The sequence below is a fragment of the Rhinatrema bivittatum genome, chromosome 6 (assembly GCF_901001135.1).
Source record: "Rhinatrema bivittatum chromosome 6, aRhiBiv1.1, whole genome shotgun sequence".
Taxonomy (NCBI): Eukaryota; Metazoa; Chordata; class Amphibia; order Gymnophiona; family Rhinatrematidae; genus Rhinatrema; species Rhinatrema bivittatum.
The window spans coordinates 193,064,632-193,086,501 of record NC_042620.1 but is presented as its reverse complement, the minus strand read 5'-3'; the positions used below and the strand labels follow the sequence as shown (position 1 = coordinate 193,086,501).

Genomic DNA, 21,870 nt, shown 5'->3' with positions numbered 1-21,870 from the left:
TAGCCATGACATGAGTGATGTCATCCAATGGCGCCAAACAGACCCTTCTCTCTCAGCTCGTAGAGCTGTTCTACTGAGCACGTGCAGGAGTTCCCACATGGGCATTGCTTCATGAGCTCTTCAGTCAATTTTAGAGCTAATTCTATCTAGGTAGTCCAATCTCTAGGGAGGTGGGCGAGTATTTAGCATGGCTAATTTATTCTGCTGTCTACAGAGAACACCATTTATGGAAAGCAAGCTTGCTTTTCCTTCAACAAGCAAGTCTGAATTAGCCATGGCATGTGGGAAGTCCCAAACTGAGGGGTGCAGAGAAGAGAAGCATTTGCTGAATAACAACCCGGACCCTACTGTGAGAGAGGTAGACTACTGAGTGAACAGGCTATGCAAAACAGCTTGTCCAAATTTACTGTCACGTTTTGAAAGATTGTTGAGACAGTAATGGGATGTGAAGAAGTCAACTGAGGACCACGTGGCAGCTTGCAGATGACATGGCTCTCACTTGATTGTGTCTTGAAAGAATATGTGATCTGGAAGCTGCTAGGGCATAACAATGCACAATAAGGTCTCCTAGCCAACTGAACAATGTTCATTTGGCTACTGCTATGCCCAGCCGGTTGGGCAACATAAGAGATGAATAGTTGTGAGGCTTGACTATGTGGCTGAGCTCTTTTCCTCTAGTAAGCCAATGCTTTTTTTTTTACAGTCTAAGGAATATAGGGCCTTTTTGCCTTCATGTGCATGTGGCCTCAGAAAGAAAATAGGTAACAATGGCTTAATAAATATGATGGCACGTCAGTTACAGGACTCAGTTTTTTTACCTTCCACTATCTTCTGACTCCACGGTCTCTTCACAAAAAACATTAAGGAGTTGGTGTTGAACGCACTCGATTGTAAGTTTATTACTATTAGCGAAGCGCATTTTCTGATGGTGGAACATCCTGTTACCCCCACATTTTATATCTTACCTAAAATCCATAAGTTTCTTCAAAATCCACTGGGCCGTCCCATTGTCTCCAGGATAGGATCTTTGCTTGAGCCTCTTTCAAAATTTGTCGACATTTTTCTCCGGCCATTTGTTCCTAGGAGCTGCTCATTTGTTTGAGATTCTTCACATCTGATCATGATGTTACAAGATCTACCTGTTCCTAGTGTACCCTTCCTTTTTGTGACATTGGATATTGTTTTTGATCTATTCTAACATACCTCAGGAGGAGGCTCTCCTCCTTATTGAAGACACTCTTAATTTATGCCTGGCTCCGGTTCGTGTTCCCACTGATTTTCTAGTTTCATTAACTAGAATAGCTTTGACAGAAAATTGTTTTCTTTTCGAGTGAGTCTATTACCAGTCTATTACCAGCAAATTAAGGGAACCGCAGTGAGTGCTACGATGGCCCTGAGTTTAGCTGCACTATTCCAAAACCTGGTGTGTTCTGGACTCTATACTTGAAGTCTAATTTCCTCACTACTGGAGTACTACTGGAGCACTGAAATTAGATTCTCCCACATTCTTATTTGTAATTCTTGCAGGATAACATGCATTGGTATGGATGCTGGCTCCACTAGGACATCTAGGATCTTTAGAAGACTGAAGACTTCTGTGCAAGGATCTTTGTCCTTACAGAAGTTAACACCTAGCACCTTACCCAACTTGTCCAGAAACCTGGAGTAAGAGAGGACCTCAGATAGAGGCGAGTGTTCCGGAGGGAGGGTAATCCTCTTGAATCTTCCTTAGATCCTAGCGGGGAGAGAACACTAATCCAAGACCCCAGTGATGAAGTAGGTGAGGAGGGATCCATTTCTGGTGGACATTCTCCAACTGCTGTGTGTTGAAGACTGGACTCAGTTCCAGGGGTTCCTGGGACTCCTCTTTGCAGGAGTAAATTTGATATTATGGAAAGAAGAGATTGAAGAGTTCTCTCCTTGTCCTTAGCCACCAGAGAGGTAAAGAAAGTCTTCACCAACTCTGCTACTTGGTCAAGGGTTGAAATGCCCTCTGGCCAAGTGTTGGAGGTAGAACATCCTCTTCAGCAACTAGAATGGAATCTTCTTGCACAACCTCTAGACCTTATAAAATTTGTCCTGGGGGCTGATTAGAGCTCAAGGGCACCATGGAGCAAATGGGATCTGGCATGTCCAGGCGTAGGCCTTGATCCAGTAACCTCAATGGGGATACTGCTCTGGAAATTGGAGGTGGTAAGTGAAGCATATTTCCTTCTGCCCTGAAAATCTTCCGAAAAATATGAAAGGATCTGGTGATTTAATGAGGAGCTGCATTGGAAGAACCACAGCCCAGTGCATTGACAATGCAGTAGCTTGCTCTGATGTATGAGGCATCGAGAACGTGAACATTAATAGCATCAAAGCTTGATGTGTTGAGTGTCATGAGGCTTGACGCACCAGTATATGGTGCTTCAGTTTCATTGATGGTGCAAAACTCTATGCTTTTTCGGGATCGGTTGCCAAAGAGTATGCCCTTTTTTTTTTTTACTCTATGCTTTGTGACTTCTTTTGTTTGCTCAATTCTGAGGATCAGACCTACTTCAGCGAGGGGGGAGATTCTCACAATAAGCTCCTGCTCAACTCGGTACCTGAGGACCACAACGAGACTCCATTCTGGGAGAAGAACTGGCTGCAGCACTTCAGAACCTCACTCAGTTCCTCCATTTTACAGGCCATGGACTTCTGGGAGTGCAGAGACATCCGGTAGCAATTTGCCTAGTCATGGTTCAAACCTAGGCAGTAATAACAGATGTCATGTCCATCTATAATGGACAAATTTCTACTGCATACACTGTTTTTGAAGCCACTAATGGTGGGTTTTATGGTCCCAGACATCTTGTGAAGAAAACGTTGTTTTTTATTGTTTTTGTTTTTTTTTAAATAAAATTAGCACTGAAAATTGCTGTCTGGAGACCTGCTGAGGCAACAAAGTAACTGAAAAATCTTTAAAACGAAAACCAAAAGATATCAAACAAGAAAAAATCTGAGATATAGGGTATACGTTGATGCATATGCTAAGATGAAAAAAGACTGAGGAACTCACGAAGCAACATGGAAACTCCCACACATGCTCAAGTAGAACAAAAGCTCTATGAGCTGAGAGAGAAGGATCCATTTAGTGCCGCTGGATGACATAATCCACATAGCATGGCTAATTCAGTCATGTTTGACAATGGAGAATACACATGCTCGGGCACAGGTATAACTTTAAACATATGCATTTATAAGAATACTTTTGAAAATCAAAAGTATCTGTGTACATCCCAATCCTGCCCCAACTCCACCCCCTGAAATGCCTATGCAGTATGTATGTAAAAATGTGAAACTGCATTCTGTGCATAATTTTATATGCAGATTTGCTAGGGCTTTTTTCAAAGAACTACTTAAGTGAATAAAACTGTGTTTTATGTGTGTAAGTGCTTTTGAAAATTGCCCCACAAAACTTTTCTTTTGCCGCAGAGAACTTTTCTTAGGTCATAAAAAACAAATTTTCAAAAGTATTTGCAAAGTAACAAACTAAACATAAGCAAGTTTTGTTAATACATCAGAAGTAAATTATTTGAGGTGCAGTTCTTCCTGAGATTTCTTGTCAAATACTGGGAAAGCAACAAATTTAATGATACATTACAATCGGATCTTTTATTGATAATATGACAGCTTGACTTCAAGGGTTAGTTTGTTATTGCCTGCACTACTCTCTTGCCTAATATAAGAGAGATTAATTATAATACAAAGCTATCTTTGTGTTTGTTTAAATTGCATTATATGGTACTAAGTGCTGTTAGGGTACTCAGTTGTAATGCATATTTTCTTATGGATATAATTATTTTCTTTTTTGTTTTGGGTCCTTTATCTGATGGCTAAACAGGGCATTATCAGTTTTTTGGATTTTCTTTATGCTGATTTAAGTAGATTTTTTTCTTATTTTTTTAAACTGTATATTTTCACTTTGAAAACTGGTGCAAAATCTACAGGTCACTGACTTCCTAAAACACTACAAGAATATCTCTTCGTTGTTGTTTATCATTTACAAAGTTTCATAGAAGAGTTGCACAATTCTCTGAAAGCAAGTGATTGATATTAAGGCTATTAAAACATCTAAGAGTGCTGTTTTAAGTTCAGTTGTTAGCAATCAGGCTGTTCAAATTCTGTTAAAAGAAACTTGCACATTTGGAAAATCTGCACTCCTCACTGGAGAACTATGTAATGCTGTACTTTAACAAAACCCTTCTTTGAGGGTAAAAAATGTATTATGTGCGTAACATGGCCATTTACTAAATGATGTACACTACTGCATCCCAGCTCTGTAGTTCTGAGTTATTTATGCAGCCATACCCAGTTTCTTCCATAATGCATCCGCCCCAAGATTCTGTGCAGTCACATTCTTCAAGGCCAAAGTCAAGAGGAAAGCAAAGGAAAAGGAAAAAAAGGACAGTACAAAAGAAAGGAAGCATTAACACTTACGTTTTTCAGAACCAGAAAAATAAATACTTTAGTTTACAACAGAAGGGTTTACCAGATAGTTTCAGGTCTTCAAATAGGACCAAAGCTGCTTTAATCTATTACCCACTTGCACGCAGAGGACTTGCAGTTTTGATTTCCTTAAAAAATAAAGCACCTGCTAACTGATACTAATTGACACTAATTCTCCTCTACTTTGACAACTCACACTCCACAACTATCCATATAAATAATTGCTTCCTTCCTTCAGTCTTGTAGTCACATCTGAAGGCACCTATGTTTATGTGCATCATCATCACTGGATTATATATGATGGACCAGTAAAATATCACGACCTAAAAATAATCCTAAAAATGGCATTATACAATGTGATGAGGACATGACCTTGACTCATCTATTAACACTATATCTTAGAACAGAAATGTATTTGCTCATAGTAAGGCATCTTTGAAATCTTTTTGTTCACAGTACTTCAAGCAGAGTTATACTTATGTCCAGTGGTCTCAGACGGCTTCGACCTTTGTGCCTCACCTTTCTTCCTTCTCTCTCCTCAAGCCCTGGGAAGTTGGCTGCCACCGCGTCTTCATGCCGCTCTCCCCAGCGTCCCCGGATCGGCGACGGCGTTCGCCATGTTTCTCCTAAGGGCCACCTAGAGTGCGTGCGGGCCACCCACGTCTTTATTCACGTCATGGTGGGAAACTTGGGGGGGGGCCCCCCTCCTGGTATTTAGTAGAGATGTGCATTCGTTTTTGCCAAATTGGAAAACTGCAACGAAATTGTCCAATTCGGCATGTTTCAGGGAGCCTGAAAAAAATCAGGATTTTCCTGTTTTTTCGCAAAAATTTGTTTTTCCGATTAGTGCGCACTAACGGGAGTCAGTGTGCGCTAACTCCCCGTTAGCGCGCACTAACAAAAACTAACAAAAAGTAACAAAAAATAACAAAATCTAACGGTTTTTGTTAGTGCGCGCTAACGGGGAGTTAGCGCGCGCTAACGGGGAGTTAGCGCACACTAACTAAAAATCGATTTTTTGCGAAAAAAAAGACCGGAACCGAAAAAAAACAACAATTTCCATGGCAGCCGAAAAACAAAGAACGACACGAACACAAAAAACGATGCACATCTCTAGTATTTAGCCTGCCCTTCGTTTGCTAGCAAACTGAGTTAGCAAGGATTGGATTTGCTCTGGTCTAAGCTGCTCTGCCGCGTCCCAGCAGCCGCTGGAAGTTCTCTCTCTCTCTGCCCTTCGGGGTAATTCATCGCTAACCTGGGTACCTGCTCTTCGGGGGCCCATCTTCTCTCTTTCAGGTACCTATCTGGGAAACTGGGTACTCGCTCCTCGAGGACCTGCGCTCCCTACACTGGTACCTGCAATTGCTTTGCTTCTGCCTGCCAGGATCTCCATCAATACAGCTAACTACTCAGTGAGTACTACTTCTCTCAGTCTGTTCCACCTTCAGCTTCAGCGCTTGGAGTCTACATCTGGGTCCTGCCTCTGCTATCCTGCGCTGCCTTTTATCTAACTCAAGAGTGGGACTGGTCTCCTCTGCCGAGGACCCCTGGACTGCTTCTACTGGGTTGCTTTACTACTGTCCACCCCGGGCAGTACCATCAAGCTGTATAAAAAATACAAATGATGTGTGTCTGCGTGTATAAAGTCTAGCCTAGTACTGCGGTTCCTCACGGGGCCCCTCCCCGTGGGAGTGGCCATCTCCACAATACCCAAGAATCCACTTCAAAACCTCAAAATGCTAACAATACTATAACTGACCAAGCTGGTTGCTTAAAAACTCATCCATGGCTAAACAGTTACTTTATATAGAATAGCACATGTTTAAATGGTAAAATTAATGACAGTTTGCATGAATGCATAATGAAAGTCTGTACAAGTCCATCCTTGTAGCTTCCTTACTCTTTTGCTGGATCTAGCATGGCACACACATTACATAAGCAGTTTCCTTATGGTCTGCAGAACTTTTTTTCATAATAGCATAAAACAGAAAATCAAGATTTGCATATCAGCAAAAATCTGCCAACACATAAGGAAATTATTTTATCATCTATAAGCGTAGGCTGCTATACATGAGTGGGCAGGTGGAGAAAACAGCTAAAAATCAGTGAGGCATATTTTTATCTCTCTCCCTCACTTGCAAACAGAAATTCTATAAAGAAATATTCCCATTTTAACAATTTTGTACAGTACTAGCAGTATGTTCCTGATGATTGTCCACTACTTTGGTGGTTTGAAGACACATCCCATTTATTGTTTTGCCTATTCCCTTTATCTTTTAAACTCCTACCCTAGATAGCATGCCCTGGCAGCCCATTCTCAAGGGCTGATGGGAAATCTTTTTTGAGACAATTCGAGAACAGCTCTTTACAGCCAATAGGTGCTTTCACTGTAGCAGCAGCTGCTTTCCCTCCCTCCCCGGGGTCAATACTGATTTGTTACCTCTACAGTGCACCTGACCTCATCTAGCCCTAAAAGAGAAGCAGGGCAGGTTTATCCTGTGCCGTGAGTATAACATGGGACAAATCGCACAGAGTGTAGCAGGGCAGAGGTAGGAGGGGGGAGGGGGGGAGGGGGAGAAGGGAGAGAGCTAAGGGAAGGCGGGAAAAAAGAAGAGTTGGATAGCAAGGGGAGGGGGTATTGGCAGTTGAGAAGCACAAATTCGAATGCTGGCCCCTCATTGGCCACGAGTATAATGATGCAGGATTAGGCTGCCTGCCAGAACGACCAGGCAGAGCTGAGGGAAGGTGCGCTCGAGTTGTTGTCCCCGGTTCAGTATGTCCAGGGAGCGGGAGAAAAGAGTGCAGAATGAGGAGAAGCGGCGAGCGAGGCGGCAGGCCAGCGCCGAGCCAGGTTTCCCTTAAAAAAACAGGAGCGTCAGGGCTCAGTAGTGGCTTGTTTTGCCAGGCCAACGCAACTGCGTGTGGGCCGAGCTTCCCCCACAAACCGCCGATCAACACCCTGTAGGGGGCAAGTTCGGGGGAAAACCGGTCCGGAAGTGGGGCCCAGTGAGGGAGGCGAGACGGCGCAGGAAGGTGCCTTCGAGGCGGGAGGACACCCGCTAGACCTATCTTTGAATGCCTCAAGGCAAGATCTAGGTCCGCAGCCAAGGACAGAGGACAACGGGCAGGGCACCACCCCTATTTCTGGGCACCGGAAGCCGGCGGGAGAGAGCGAGGCGGTCAGTGAGACCGAAGATCCTAGCACCCATTAGGACATGAGTGCGAAGGCAGCTTTGGGAGGCGAGGACACGGCCAGAGGAAGGAGCGACAGGTGAACAGCCCGGCAGGCTGGCGAGGGCCCAGGGAGGATAGTGAACGACGTGGGAGGCAGAGCAGGGAAGAGAAGCGACAGGGACGAGGAGAAAAGGGCCGGGGTCAGAGCAGAGGCCCTCCCAGCGCAGGGCTCCGTGGGATCAGAGGCAGAGCGCAGGACCGTGGCGCGGCTCCACTGGCATGTGGTGAGTGTGGGCGGAGGCCAGGGGAGTTCAGCGAGCCCAGGGCACAAGGGAGACAAGGCCGCGTGGAGCCAGGGTTTCCCCCTGCCATCCATCCCTGCGGGAGCGCAGGGTTTCGAGGCATGGCCTGCTTGGTTGGGAGTGGGGTGGGGTAGCAAACAGGCACCAAATCCGCAGGGGTATGCAGCGACAGCGGACAGCGCCAAGCCTAACAAGGGACTATCGAAGGGAAAGGCCAGGGGATAGAAGAGGGAGCATGGGTGAAGCGCAGGGGGAGCATAGGATGGGTACTGCGGCTGGCATTTTTCTACTTGCAGGTGAGGAGGAACTGGAGTACCCAGGTACATCAAGGATGGAGGTATGGAGAGAGAGGCAGCCAGAGCGCACAGTGGGACGAGAGAGTCATCGGATGGCGTTTCGGGATAGCATAGCCGGAGAAGCAGCGCCGAGCAGGCTTCCCAGAATGGAGGAAAGTAATGGGGGGAGAGATACTCCCACCCAGGGAACACAAGAAGGGTTCAAAAAGAAGGAGAGGTCCCTCATCGAGCTCCAGCTCAGCTACCAGTTCTTCTTCTGCGTCTTCTTCAGACTTTAGTACCCAGGGAAGAGCCGCGAGAAATAGCAGGTTCGGGCCTAGCCAGGATATGGGTCATCCTGCTTTGGCATCTGTGACAGAGCTGTGGGAAGGTGTACCCAGTAAACTGCACAGTAGAATAAGGAGGCGAAAATATGTGAACATATTTCAATTATTAGGTAGGGATGTGAATCGTTTTTTGACGATTTAAAATATCGTCCGATATATTTTAAAACGTCAAAAATCGTTAGGGCCACGATACAATACCAATTCCCCTGATTTATCGTCAAAAAAATCGTAAATCGTGGGAAGGGGGGAGGGCAGGAAAAACCGGCACACTAAAACACCCTAAAACCCACCCCCGACCCTTTAAAATAAATCCCCCACCCTCCCGAACCCCCCCAAATGCCTTAAATTACCTGGGGGTCCAGCGGCACACTAAAACCCCCTAAAACCCACCCCGACCCTTTAAATTAAATCCCCCACCCTCCCGAACCCCCCCCCCAAATGCCTTAAATTACCTGGGGGTCCGTAGCGGCGGTCCGTAGCTTAAATTATCTCCGTAGCCTTAAATTACCTCCGTAGCGGCGGTCCGTAGCTAAATCGGGGGAAGGGGGAGAGCAGGAAACCGGCACACTAAATCGTGTAGTCTTTCAGCCGGCGCCATTTTGCAAAATGGCCGCCGCAAAATGGCGGCGGCCATAGACCAAAACGATTCGACGCAGGAGGTCGTTCCGGACCAACGCTGGACTTTTGGCAAGTCTTGTGGGGGTCAGGAGGCCCCCCCAAGCTGGCCAAAAGTTCCTGGGGGTCCAGCGGGGGTCCGGGAGCGATCTCCTGCCGCGAATCGTTTTCCGTACGGAAAATGGCGCCGGCAGGAGATCGACTGCAAGAGGTCGTTCAGCGGGGGGTCCGGAACCCTCGCTGAACGACCGGACCCCCGCTGGACCCCCAGGAACTTTTGGCCAGCTTGGGGGGGCCTCCTGACCCCCACAAGACTTGCCAAAAGTCCAGCGGGGGTCCGGAACGACCTCCTGCGTCGAATCGTTTTGGTCTATGGCCGCCATTTTGCGGCAGCCATTTTGCAAAATGGCGCCGGCTGAAGACTACACAATTTAGTGTGCCGGTTTCCTGCTCTCCCCCTTCCCCCGATTTAGTACGGACCGCCGCTACGGAGGTAATTTAAGGCTACGGAGGTAATTTAAGCTACGGACCGCCGCTACGGACCCCCCAGGTAATTTAAGGCATTGGGGGGGGGTTCGGGAGGGTGGGGGATTTAATTTAAAGGGTCGGGGTGGGTTTTAGGGGGTTTTAGTGTGCCGTGTTTTAGTGTGCCGCTGGACCCCCAGGTAATTTAAGGCATTTGGGGGGGTTCGGGAGGGTGGGGGATTTAATTTAAAGGGTCGAGGTGGGGGGTTTAGGGGGGTTTTAGTGTGCCGGCTCTCGATTTTAACGATTTTCACGATACTTTACAACACCCAAACGGCAAACAATACGATTCCCTCCCCCTCCAGCTGAAATCGATCGTTAAGACGATCGAGGACACGATTCACATCTCTATTATTAGGAGGTCGGCGGGGGGGGGGGGGGGGGGTAAGAAAGGGAAGAGGAAGTGTAAAGAATAAGAAGAGTGGGAGAGAGACTGGTTTCAAAGTAGCCAAGAACATCCTCAATTGGATGGAGGGTTTCCTGTGATTAGCCAGTGTGGTAGGACATTATCAGCTGGGGCAATACGGGGCGCTTCTGGCTTATGGAGATAGCATCCTTGGTGCTTTTAAGGATTATGAAGGTTGGGGCTTGGCTCAACTACAATGAAAAAATTCAGGGACAAGATGGCGGGGAATAAGTTTCATGTCCTAGGGCTCACAGGACAATCTATGGCTCACACAGATGTCTAACAAGAGTGTGAGACAAGGTAAGACAGGGCCAGGAGCAACAGAGGGTCGGGAGGCAGAACAGGTGCAGCAAGTGGCAATGTTTGGTTAGACAAGGGGCCAGGAGGCAGCAGCAAGGGGGGGGCAGAGAGCCAAGAATGGCAGCGGGGAATAACGATGTGTGCTGGAGATTTAATAAAGCCATCTGCCGTTCCTGGATTGCAAGTTCAGACATGCTTGCTCGGCATACAATGTGTGCCCACCCCATTTCTAAAATGCACGTTGGCTAATTCAAAGGTTCCCACGAAGGGACCAAAAACATAAGGGGAGTTCCATTGGCGCTATGTACCCGCTACCCCCTAGCTCAGGTGAGTGGGGTAGCGCGGGTACATTAAGGCATGGGTGGGTAAGTGGGGAGTTAGGCTGCAGGGTAGAGTAACCTCACACGGGCCAGGGGGTTGAAGGATCGGGGGAGGGGGCAAAGATTGGTTAGCACAGCAGGTTGGTCATGGCTGAGCACAGGGGTCTGTTTAAGAGTCATGGCTAGGGTAGCAGCATGTGGGGGGCCACAGGGTCTTCAAAGCATTCCCCCTCAGACGGTTCTTTCCAGGAGAGGGTCATTGCATTAAAAAAAAAAGTAAAAGTCCACAATCAACGACAAGCTTCCGCCATGCCGAGCCAGCTGCCAGGCGCGTGACACAAGAACCAGGGTAGCCATAGGGGTTGCAAGGTAATAAGTACAGTGGTTTGGAACAAGGGGTAAGTCCCAGTGGTACGGGCTGGGCTCAGGGTAGAGGAGCAAGTGGGAAGGCGAGGATACGGTCTGTGGGCGGTCCTCGGGGCGAACAGGGTTCGACAAGTCAGCGAGAGCACAAGTGGAGGCTGATTGCCTTGTTTGTTTCATGGAAGGTATGATGTCCACAAGGCGTGGGGCTGTCTGTCCCGGATCTTTTCAGGAGCCCAGGGCGGAAGAGGAAGAGGGCGTTGATTCAGAGCTCTATGGCATTCAAAACACGTGGATGGCATACTTAAAAGGAAGTACAGCAGTAGACGGGTTTCTTACAGCAATATGGTTGGAAGGGGGGTAGACGTCAGAGTTCATTGGTTTGTTTCGTATTGTAGACAAAGCAATTGGGTGGACACAGTACGATCGCAATTGGCGGGTTTTTTCCTTTTTTTAAAAGTTGTGTGAATGGGAGAATCCAGCGGGCAGATTTTCGGTTTGCGCCGGGTCCTTGAGGGTTGGCAATGGGGCATAGGGGAGCACAGAGATAAAGGTGAACCAGTAGATGTAGTGTATTTGGATTTTCAGAAGGGCGTTTGACAAAAGTCCCTCATGAGAGGCTTCTACGAAAACTAAAAAGTCATGGGATAGGAGGCGATGTCCTTTCGTGGATTACAAGCTGGTTAAAAGACAGGAAACAGAGAGTAGGATTAAATGGTCAATTTTCTCAGTGGAAAAGGGTAAACAGTGGAGTGCCTCAGGGATCTGTACTCGGACCGGTGCTTTTCAATATATATATAAATGATCTGGAAAGGAATACGACGAGTGAGGTTATCAAATTGCAGATGATACAAAATTATTCAGAGTAGTTAAATCACAAGCAGACTGTGATACATTGCAGGAGGACCTTGCAAGACTTGAAGATTGGGCATCCAAATGGCAGATGAAATTAAATGTGGACAAGTGCAAGGTGTTGCATATAGGGAAAAATAACCGTTGCTGTAGTTACACGATGTTAGCGTTCCTATTAGGAGCTACCACCCAGGAAAAAGATCTAGGCATCATAGTGGATAATACTTTAAAATCGTCAGCTCATTGTGCTGCAGCAGTCAAAAAAGCAATAGAATGTTAGGAATTATTAGGAAAGGGAATGGTTAATAGAATGGAAAATGTCATAATGCCTCTGTATCGCTCCATGGGTGAGACCAACACCTTGAATACTGTGTACAATTCTGGTCGCCGCATCTCAAAAAAGATATGTTTGCGATGGAGAAGGTACAGAGAAGGGCAACCAAAATGATAAAGGGGATGGAAACAGCTTCCCTAATGAGGAAAGGCTGAAGAGATTAGGCTGTTCAGCTTGGAGAAGAGACGGCTGAGGGGGGATATGATAGATGGTCCTTTAAGATCATGAGAGGTCTTGAACGAGTAGATGTGACTTGGTTATTTTCACTTTCGAATAATAGAAGGACTTGGGGGCATTCCATGAAATTAGCAAGTAGCACATTTAAGACTAATCGGAGAAAATTATTTTTCACTCAAACGCACAATAAAGCTCTGGAATTTGTTGCCAGAGGATTGGTTTAGTGCAGTTAGTGTAGCTGGGTTTCAAAAAGGTTTGGATAAGTTCTTGGAGGAGAAGTCCATTAATGGCTATTAATCAATTTTACTTAGGGAATAGCCACTGCTATTAATTGCATCAAGTAGCATGGGATCTTCTTAGTGTTTGGGTTAATTGCCAGGTTCTTGTGGCCTGGTTTTGGCCTCTGTTGGAAACAGGATGCTGGGCTTGATGGACCCTTGGTCTGAACCAGCATGGCAATTTCTTATGTTCTTATGAGATATGAGGTTACTGATTCGTTACGAGGACTTGATCAGGGTGTCAGTGCAGTTAGCAAGTGTGTGCTGGTCACGGTATGAAGTGGCGCTGTTTCGAGTAGCATTCTCATGGGCTTTCTTCAGTACCATGAAGATTAGCCAAATCGCACCAAAGCATGAAGGAACTGGGACTCACGGTACAATGCGTGCAAGTCACACTAACATCGGTGACATTGTTTCTTCTACAGTCCAAAACAGATCAAAATGGGAAGGCCACATTCAAACTGTTGCCAGCCAACAGCGTGGCCATATGTCCTGTTCAGAGAGCGGCAAAATATATGCGGAGGCGTCCAGAGGTGGATGGTTCCTTTTTCGTACATGAAAATGGCTCGCTGTTGACCATATATCAGTTCGCCCAGGTTCTAAGTCAGGCCATTAGTAAGGATGGTAGGAATGTGAGGCACTACAGTTCGCATTCCTTCAGGATCGGGGCGGCGACATCGGCAGCTGAAGCAGGCTTACCAGCAGCTGGGATTCAAAGTATAGGGCGATGGAAGTCCAAAGCCTTCCGGTAGTACGTCCAGGCAGGAGGAGGGGGACAGTAGGGGGTCGAGTAAGGGGGGGGGGGAGGAGTTACAAGCTCACTAACCAGTGTGTCTTCTGTTTCAAAGCTTTTGGGGATAAAGCGTGTGACGGATGTGCCTGGATCGTGGGCCATTCGTTTATTCACAGAGCACAGAGAAGAGCGCTGAATGAAATGCCTGTATGGGGAAAACCTGGACCTGGAGCACGTGGGATGGCAGTTGGTGTGCTTCAGTCGGCGAGGCATGCATTGAGATAATCTCTTGCCTTTAATATAGGAGAGAATAGAGATGTGGGGAATGCCGAACATTTTGCTCATACATCTAGGGGCAACAATATAGGATCTAAAACATGCTGAGACCTACTCACGTGCATGAAAAAGCAGAGTTGCTTACCTGTAACAGGTGTTCTCACAGGACAGCAGGATGTTAGTCTTCACATATGGGTGACATCATCAGGATGGAGCCCAATCACAGAACACTTTTGTCAAAGTTTCTAGAACTATGACTGGCACCTACTGGGCATGCCCAGCATAGCCCCAACCCTGCATCCAGCAGGGGTCCCCCTACAGTCTAGTCTTATAGTAAAAAGTACATGCGAAAATAAAATAAGAAAATGTAAACGAACCCAACTCCATGGAGTGGTGTGCGGGTTTTGTGAGGACTAACATCTTGCTGACCTGTGAGAACACCTGTTACAGGTAAGCAACTCTGCTTTCTCACAGGACAAGCAGGATGTTAGTCCTCACATATGGGTGAGTACCGAGCTGAGGATGCCTAAGCAATGCACCAAATGTACCCAAAGACGTGCAACAGGCACAAGAACTGGGGTGGAATTTGGGAGAGGGCATCCTGAACTCTAACGGGTTGGCAGAAGGATGTTAGAATCTCAGTTCCCAAATAAGTTGTGTAGCACAGACTGGCCAAAGATGGAATCTTGTCTGCCAGCCTTGTCTAAACAATAATGGACTGCGAAGGTGTGGAGAGAGCTCCAGGTAGCAGCCTTACAGATGTCAGCAAGCAGCACCGAGCGCAGGTGCACTACTGATGTTGCCATGGCCCTGATAAGAGTGTGCTTTAACACAGTCTTGAAGCGGAATGCCTGCCTGCTGGTAGCAAAAGGAAATACAGTCCGGTAACCAGGAGGAGAGAGTCTGCTTACCCACAGGCTTACCCAATTTGATGGGATTGAAGGAAACAAACAATTGAGTGGATTTCCTGTGGGCAGCTGTACGGTCTAGATAGAATGCTAGAGCAGGTTTATAGTCAAGGGTATGCTGAGCCTGTTCTGGATTTGAAAGGGGACTGGGAAAAAAGGTGGGTAGTATAATGGATTGATTGATATGACACTCCGATACTACCTTAGGCAGAAACTTAGGATGAGTGCAGAGTACTACCCTATCATGCAGAAGTTTAGTGTAAGGCGGGTAGGTGACTAAGGCCTGTAACTCACTAACTCTGCGAGCAGATGTGATCGCCAAAAGAAAAATCACTTTCCAGGGGAGATAGCGGAGCTCAGAGAATTGGAGAGGCTCAAACGGCGGTTTCATGAGCCGCCCCAAAACCATGTTGAGGTCCCAGGAAGGGGCCGGAGAGCACAGTGGAGGTTTAAGGTAGAGAAAGCCCTTCAAAAACCATGTTACAAAGGGGTTGTGTACTGAAATAGGTACATCCCCGATACCTTTATGGCTATTACTGGCTCCGACACGTGCCAGAGATAGTCCAGAAACTTCGGTGTGGAACAAGTGAAGGGATCGATGGACATGGAAGTACACCATACTGTAAACCTGTTCCGTTTATAACGATAAAACTGGCCTGTGGAAGGCTTTCGTGAAGCTACTAGGACACGGGAAACCGGCTCTGAAAGGTTAAGAGGTTGAAGTATTAAACTTTCAACATCCAGGCAGTCAGGGAGAGGGCCTGGAGGTTGGGGGTGACGAAGGCAGCCGTCGTTCTTAGTGATCAGAAGTGGGGTCCTTCCCCAGAGGAATGTGCCGGTGTGCTGATAGGTCGTGGAGAATTGGAAACCAGACCTGGCGTGGCCAGTTAGGAGTTATCAGAATCATTAGTCCCTTGTCCCTTCGCAACTTCACGAGAGTCTTTGAAATGAGTGGAAGTGGAGGGTACGCATAAAGGAGACTGCTGGCCCATGAAAGGGAGAAAGCGTCTCTTGGCTGAAGGTGTTGGCTGCGAATGAGAGAGCAGAAGTTCCCTACTTTGCGGTTGTGAATTGACACAAAGAGGTCTATGTGAGGGTAACCCCAACGTTGGAATATTGAGTCCACTACGGTGGGGTTGAGGGACCACTCGTGCGGTTGAAAAGTGCGACTCAGCTTATCTGCCAACACATTGTCCATTCCCGGCAAGTAGGTGGCCTTGAGGTACATCAAGTGGGAAAGGGCCTCCCCCCATATCTGTGCAGCTTCCTGACACAGGAGGTAGGAGCCAGTTCCCTTTGCTTGTTGATGTACTACATGGCCACCTGGTTGTCTGTTTGAATCAGGATGACCTGGTTGGAAAGGTGATCCTGAAAAGCACTGAGCATATCTGACTGCATGAAGCTCCAGGAAATTTATTTGGTGTTTGGCTTTCTCTGGAGACCAAAGGCCCTGAGTTTGCAGGTTTGCAACATGTGCACCCCAGCCAAGGTTGGAAGCATCTGTTGTCAAGGTTATTTGAGGTTCTGGAGCCTGAAATGGAAGGCCTTGAAGAAGATTGGATTGGTTTATCCACCAAGCCAGCGATAAGCGGAGCTGGTTAGTGATGTGGACAATGGTGGACATTGGCTGAGAAGACTGAATACACGCGATTTTAGAGTCCACTGCATTACTCTAATGGCCAGGTAGGCCATGGGAGTGACATGCACAGAGGAGGCCATATGACCCAGTAAGATCAGAAAGTGACGTGCAGTTGAGTGTTGTCAAGACTGCAGTCGATGGGCCAGAGAAGCGAGAGTGAGAGCTCGATCCTGAGGTAGGAAGGCTTTCGCTTATAGAGTGTCCAAGTCGGCCCCTATGAATGATAGGGTTTGAGAAGGAACTAGCCTGGATTCTGGACAGTTTATGAGAAACCCTAGGGAGATCAGGGTATGCCACCTGAGACGTAGGGATGTCAGTGCAATTTGCTGAGTGGGAGCCCTGATCAACCAATCATCGAGATAGGGGTAGACATGGACACCGACTCCTGAGAAAGGCAGCTACCACTACGAGACACTTGGTGAAGACTCTGGGGGGCAGAATCTAGGCCAAATGGTAAAACTCAATATTGGAAGTGTTTTCGGCCTACTAGGAACCGCAGGAATCTGCGATGTGACAGAGTAATTGAAATGTGTATGTAGGCGTCCTGGAGGTCTAGAGAGCAGAGCCAGTCTTCTCTTTAGAGAAGGGGAAGAAGAGAACCCAAGGTTACCATCTTGAACTTTTCTCTTTGTAAGTATTTGTTTAAGGTGCGAAGATCCAGTATTGGCCGAACACCACCTGAGTTTTTTGGTATCAGGAAATACCGAGAATAGAACCCTTGCCCCTGTTGGGAGAGGGGCACTGGCTCTATTGCTCGGAACTGGAGGAGGAGGAGGGAGACCTCCTGCTCCAGGAGTGATAAGTGGTCGGATATTCCCCACGTCAGCCGAGGTGGGGGAATCCGGTGGAACAGAGATAAAGTTGAGGTGGTAACCCTGAGTTACTACAGTGAGTACCCACTGATCTGGGGTGACTGTGTGGAGAAGTGGCACAACCAGCCTCTGACGGGAATAGCCGGACGTGGAGGCTGGATACTGCTCTCTAAGAAGGAGTCAAAAGCCAGACGCTGGACCTGGCCTAGGGGGCTGGCTGTGACTTCTGTACTTGAGGTTGCCTGGATTGGCCTTTTTGGTAAGTCTTAGAAGGCTGACCCCTAGACGCCAGGGGATAGTATCTCTTTTGACGGTAGATCTGCCTCTTGGAGCCTCTCCTAAAAGATCTTTTGGAAGAGGAAGAGAGACCAGAAGGCAGTAAGGAGAGCTGGCGCAGAGTGTCCTTGGTGGTCCTTGAGCTGCGCCACCGCTTCCTGAATCTTTTCTCCAAAAAGATTATCCCCCGCACAGGGCAAGTCAGCTAACCTGTCCTGTACCTCTGGTCTGAGGTCTGAAGACTTTAGCCAGGCCCATCGTCTCGCACTAATACCTGCCACCGATACTCTGGAGGCGGTGTCGAAGATGTCGTATGCCGACCGCATTTCATGTTTGCCAGCATCTAGACCTTTTTGTGCAAGGGCAATGAAGTTGGTCCTGGAATTGCAGAGGTAAGGCTTCAGCAAATTCCTGAACCTTCGTAAACAGGGCCCTGTTGTACTGGGGTCATGTACAGTTGATAGGAAGCAATGTGAAAGATGAGCACTGACCCATGGAATACTCATCTTCCAAATGCATCCAGAAATTACTGTTCTTTTCCTGGGGGAATGAAAGGATGGGGTTTGGAGCGTTGTGCCCTCTTCTGGGCTGACTCTACAACCACTGAGTGATGGTCTAGCTGAGCTCTCTGGAAGCCAAGAGCTGACTGAACTAGATAGGTGGCATCTGCCTTATGGTTGACAGGTGCCACAGAGCCAGGGTGCTCCCAATTTCTCTTTAAAAGGTCCAAGAGGATGTCATGAATAGGGATAGACATGATTTCCTTAGGAGCATCGAGAAATTGGAGAAGTTCCAGCATCTGATGCCGAGAGTCCTCTTCAGTCTGAAGCTGGAATGGAACTGTTTCAGACATTTCTTTTACAAAGTTGATAAAGGACAAGTCTTCTGGAAGAGAACGCTTCCTTTCATCAGGAGGAGAGGGCTGTGAAGGCAGATCATCTGTATCCTGGGTCGAATCATCGGTCCAGGATTGTATGGCTCATCACCAGCTCCCACATGTTCATCAGAATGGAGTAACGGTGTTATTCTGGAAGGTCCGGGCCTAGGCATCGATGGCCTCGAAGGTAGAATCGAAGGCATCGAGGAAGGCACCGATGGAATCGGTAACATCGATGGTTGTGTTGGTGGTAGCACTCCAGAGGGCGGAATGGAGATTGGTGTTTCTTCTTCTGACGACAAGGGTATCGGTGAGGAAGGAATCAGGCCCATCGGTTCTCTTGGATCCACCGGTGGAAGGGCACCGATTAACTTATCCATTCTTGCCAATAGCGGTGCAAGCGCCATGGGTAATCGGATCGGTGGCCGGTAGCACGAACCAGCAGCGGCATCGATGGAAGTTTGAACCCCTGGAGTGCTTTACCGATGGCCTCCTGGATCATCCGATCCAATTCCTCACGGAAAACTGGGGCATGGATACCCGGTTCCGGAGTAGGAGGCAGCACTGTGTAGCCGGAGGGTCCACCGGTGAAAGTGGAATTGGCAGATTCCCTGCACCTGTCCAGGTGGGGAAAGCCTTGGTGACCCATAGACAGAAGAGGATGGGGCCTTTTCTGTACGGGACTTCTTTGTCGGTGGCTCAGGTGACGTCGATACTGAGGGCTTGCCTGTATTGGTGGCCTGAGCTTTCCGATGGTGGTGTCGATGTTTTTCTCGATGTTCTCCTCGGTCTTTTTCCTGAGGAGGATCAGAGGGGGTCGACACCCGCAGAGTCGTCGAGGCGGTCGGTGCAGCAGCGGTTTTCCGGTGCTGGTGCAAAGTAGACGGCACTGGTTCAGACGACGTCAAAGCTAATCGATGGAGTTGGGGGTTTTGGCTGAAAGAGAAGTCCTATCTTCTCCAGCCGAGCCTTGCGACTCTTTGGTGTCATTTGGGCACATTTGGTGCAAAGTAAGGACATCATGGTCGGACCCCAAACACATCACACAGACCGTGTGAGGGTCAGTGAAGGACATCGTTCGAGTGCAGTCAGGGCACAGACGGAAACCAGACGCCATGGCCTCGACAAAATTAAGCCGCGATGCGGTCGATGGCCAGTAGGCCACAAGGGAAAAACTCAACGGGAATAAACTGCAAGCAGGTAAAAAACTTACCGTTCAACTGCAGAGCAAAGATATCAATAAGAGGAACCCTGTAGGGTAAAAATTGTTTGAAAGTTTTTGATGAAGTTCTGTGAGGAGAAATTCCTGTGTCAGGAATATCTGAAGAGCTCCTTAACCCCGCGTGGCTACTGCTGCGTGGAAAAAAGAAGACTGAAGGGGGACCCCTGCTGGATGCAGGGTTGGTGGCTATGCTGGGCATGCCCAGTAGGTGCCAGTCAAAGTTCTAGAAACTTTGACAAAAGTGTTCCATGATTGGGCTCCATCCTGATGATGTCACCCATATGTGAGGACTACCATCCTGCTTGTTCTGTGAGAAAAGATCTAGCTCAAGTTACGATCCGATGGCTGTGGGTGCGGGTAAGGTGGTCAGACATTATAGTCCAGTTAAGGAATAAGGATGAGGTGATTTGGAACTCGAGGGTTAAGAAATTAAATTGGCAGATGGCAAGTGGATGGGGTGGGAAGGGGGATTTTGGGTCAGACATTCATGGTCTTGGACAGTAGAAGCAGGATTGTTCATCGGTGACAGGGTCCATCTGTCAGAAGTTGGGATGGACTTGTTTAATAACTCCCTGCAGGAGGGAGGAGAGGGAAATTAGCAAATGGTAAGAGACCGCAGTGGGAGAAGAAGTTCACATAAGTTGGCTTGTCAGTGGCAGAAAATCGAGCCCATGTTATGTTGGAATGCTGGGGGGGGGGGGGGGGGGGAATTGGGGTTGGGGGGGGGGGGAGGTGCCTCGTGTAGTTGTAGTTGGGGAGGCTTCTACATGGGATGGCCGGGGAACCACGAGGCTAAGGTTCACGGTAGAGCTTGCTCTAGGAGGTTCAAGGCGGAGCAAGCGGGAAGGGGCAGCTCTCTACCACTGGGGGCAAGGGTGATGGAGGCCAAAAGGGAAGGGGGGGAAAAGGGGGTATTGGGGAGGGCATGTTTGTTATAGTTAAAGTTGACTGTAAGGGTTCGGGTTAGTTAATAAACTGCGGCCTAATTTAAAGCCAAACTTTGGTTGCGTGTTCTTGGGGGGGCTTGGGACTGCAAAGGGAGCGCATGTATTTCCCTCCCCATGCTATAGACAGCAGACAAGACCCTGTCTGTTACATGGCAGTGATAGCATGTCATAATCCTCTATAAATGTTACCACTTCATTCTTTGCTGCTTAGCTGCAGATAAATGTGTCACAGATGATAAATTGAGAATGTTACAAAATGTTAAGTATTCAGATTCCAACAGATGGAAAATAAAGTTTACATATGTTCATGCTTTCAGATACAAAAGAAAAGCAAAATTGCTTACCTTGTAATAGGTGTTATCCCAGGACAGCAGGATGTAGTCCTCACATATGGGTGACATCGGTAATGGAGCCCTATGTACGGAAAAACTTCTTTAAAAGTTTCCCTGAAACTTTTGAATGGCACTGAGCATGCCCAGCATGCCATGATATTCCCTGCCACAGGGGTCTCCCTTCAGTCTTGTTTTGTAGCAATAAGCGTTAGCCAAAAATAAAATAATAAAACGTATCGGACCCAACTCCGCGGGGTGGCGGGTGGGTTTCGTGAGGACTGCATCCTGCTGTCCTGGGATAACACCTATTACAAGGTAAGCAATTTTGCTTTATCCCAGGATGCTAGTCCTCACATATGGGTGATTAGCAAGCTAGAAGCTGAGTCATTTTGTGCTGAAGCAACAGTAAGGTATTGATGATGAAATGAATCAGCCGAAGATCACAGCAGGTTGGATGTAGAAGGAGTTGGGATTAAACTGGAAACAAGTTCTTTAAGACGGATTGTCCATAGGCTGAATCTTGTCTTCCTTCTTTGTCTAAACAGTAGTGAGCTGCAAAGGTGTGAAGAGAACTCCATGTTGCTGCTTTGCAAATGTCCAGAATAGGCACAGAGCGAAGGTGTGCTACTGAAGTTGACATTGCTCTTACTGAGTGTGCTTTTACTCGCCCTTGAAGAGTAAGGCCTGCTTTTCATAACAAAATTGTATGCAATCTGCTAGCCAGTTTGACAGAGTATGCTTACCCACTGCTTTACCTGGTTTGTTGGGATCATAGGAAACAAACAGTTGACTGGATTTCCTTTGGGCTGTTGTGCGGTTTTAAATAGAAGGATAACGCACGTTTACAGTCCAAAGTGTGTAAGGCTCTTTCAACCCTGATGGGAATGAGGCCTAGGAAAGAATGTAGGTAAAACTATGGATTGGTTCAAGTGAAATTCCGTAACAATCTTAGGAAGGAATTTTGGATGAGTACGGAGTACTACTCTGTCATGTAGGAACTTTGTAAAGGGTTCGTATGTGACTAGCGCTTGTAGTTCACTGACCCTTCTAGCTGATGTAATGGCTATAAGAAATACCGTTTTCCAAGTAAGGTACTTAAGGTCACAG

At 47.5% G+C, this 21,870-nt stretch overlaps 1 protein-coding gene across 1 annotated transcript in view; it reads right to left on the bottom strand.

Moving 5' to 3' along the window:
- Window positions 1–21,870, bottom strand: part of ADAM23 (ADAM metallopeptidase domain 23) — a 600,522-nt gene that overhangs the window by 274,278 nt on the left and 304,374 nt on the right. Inside the window, 1 exon segment of the mRNA XM_029606344.1 lies at window positions 4,336–4,384. Coding sequence (XP_029462204.1) covers window positions 4,336–4,384 — 49 coding nt within the window.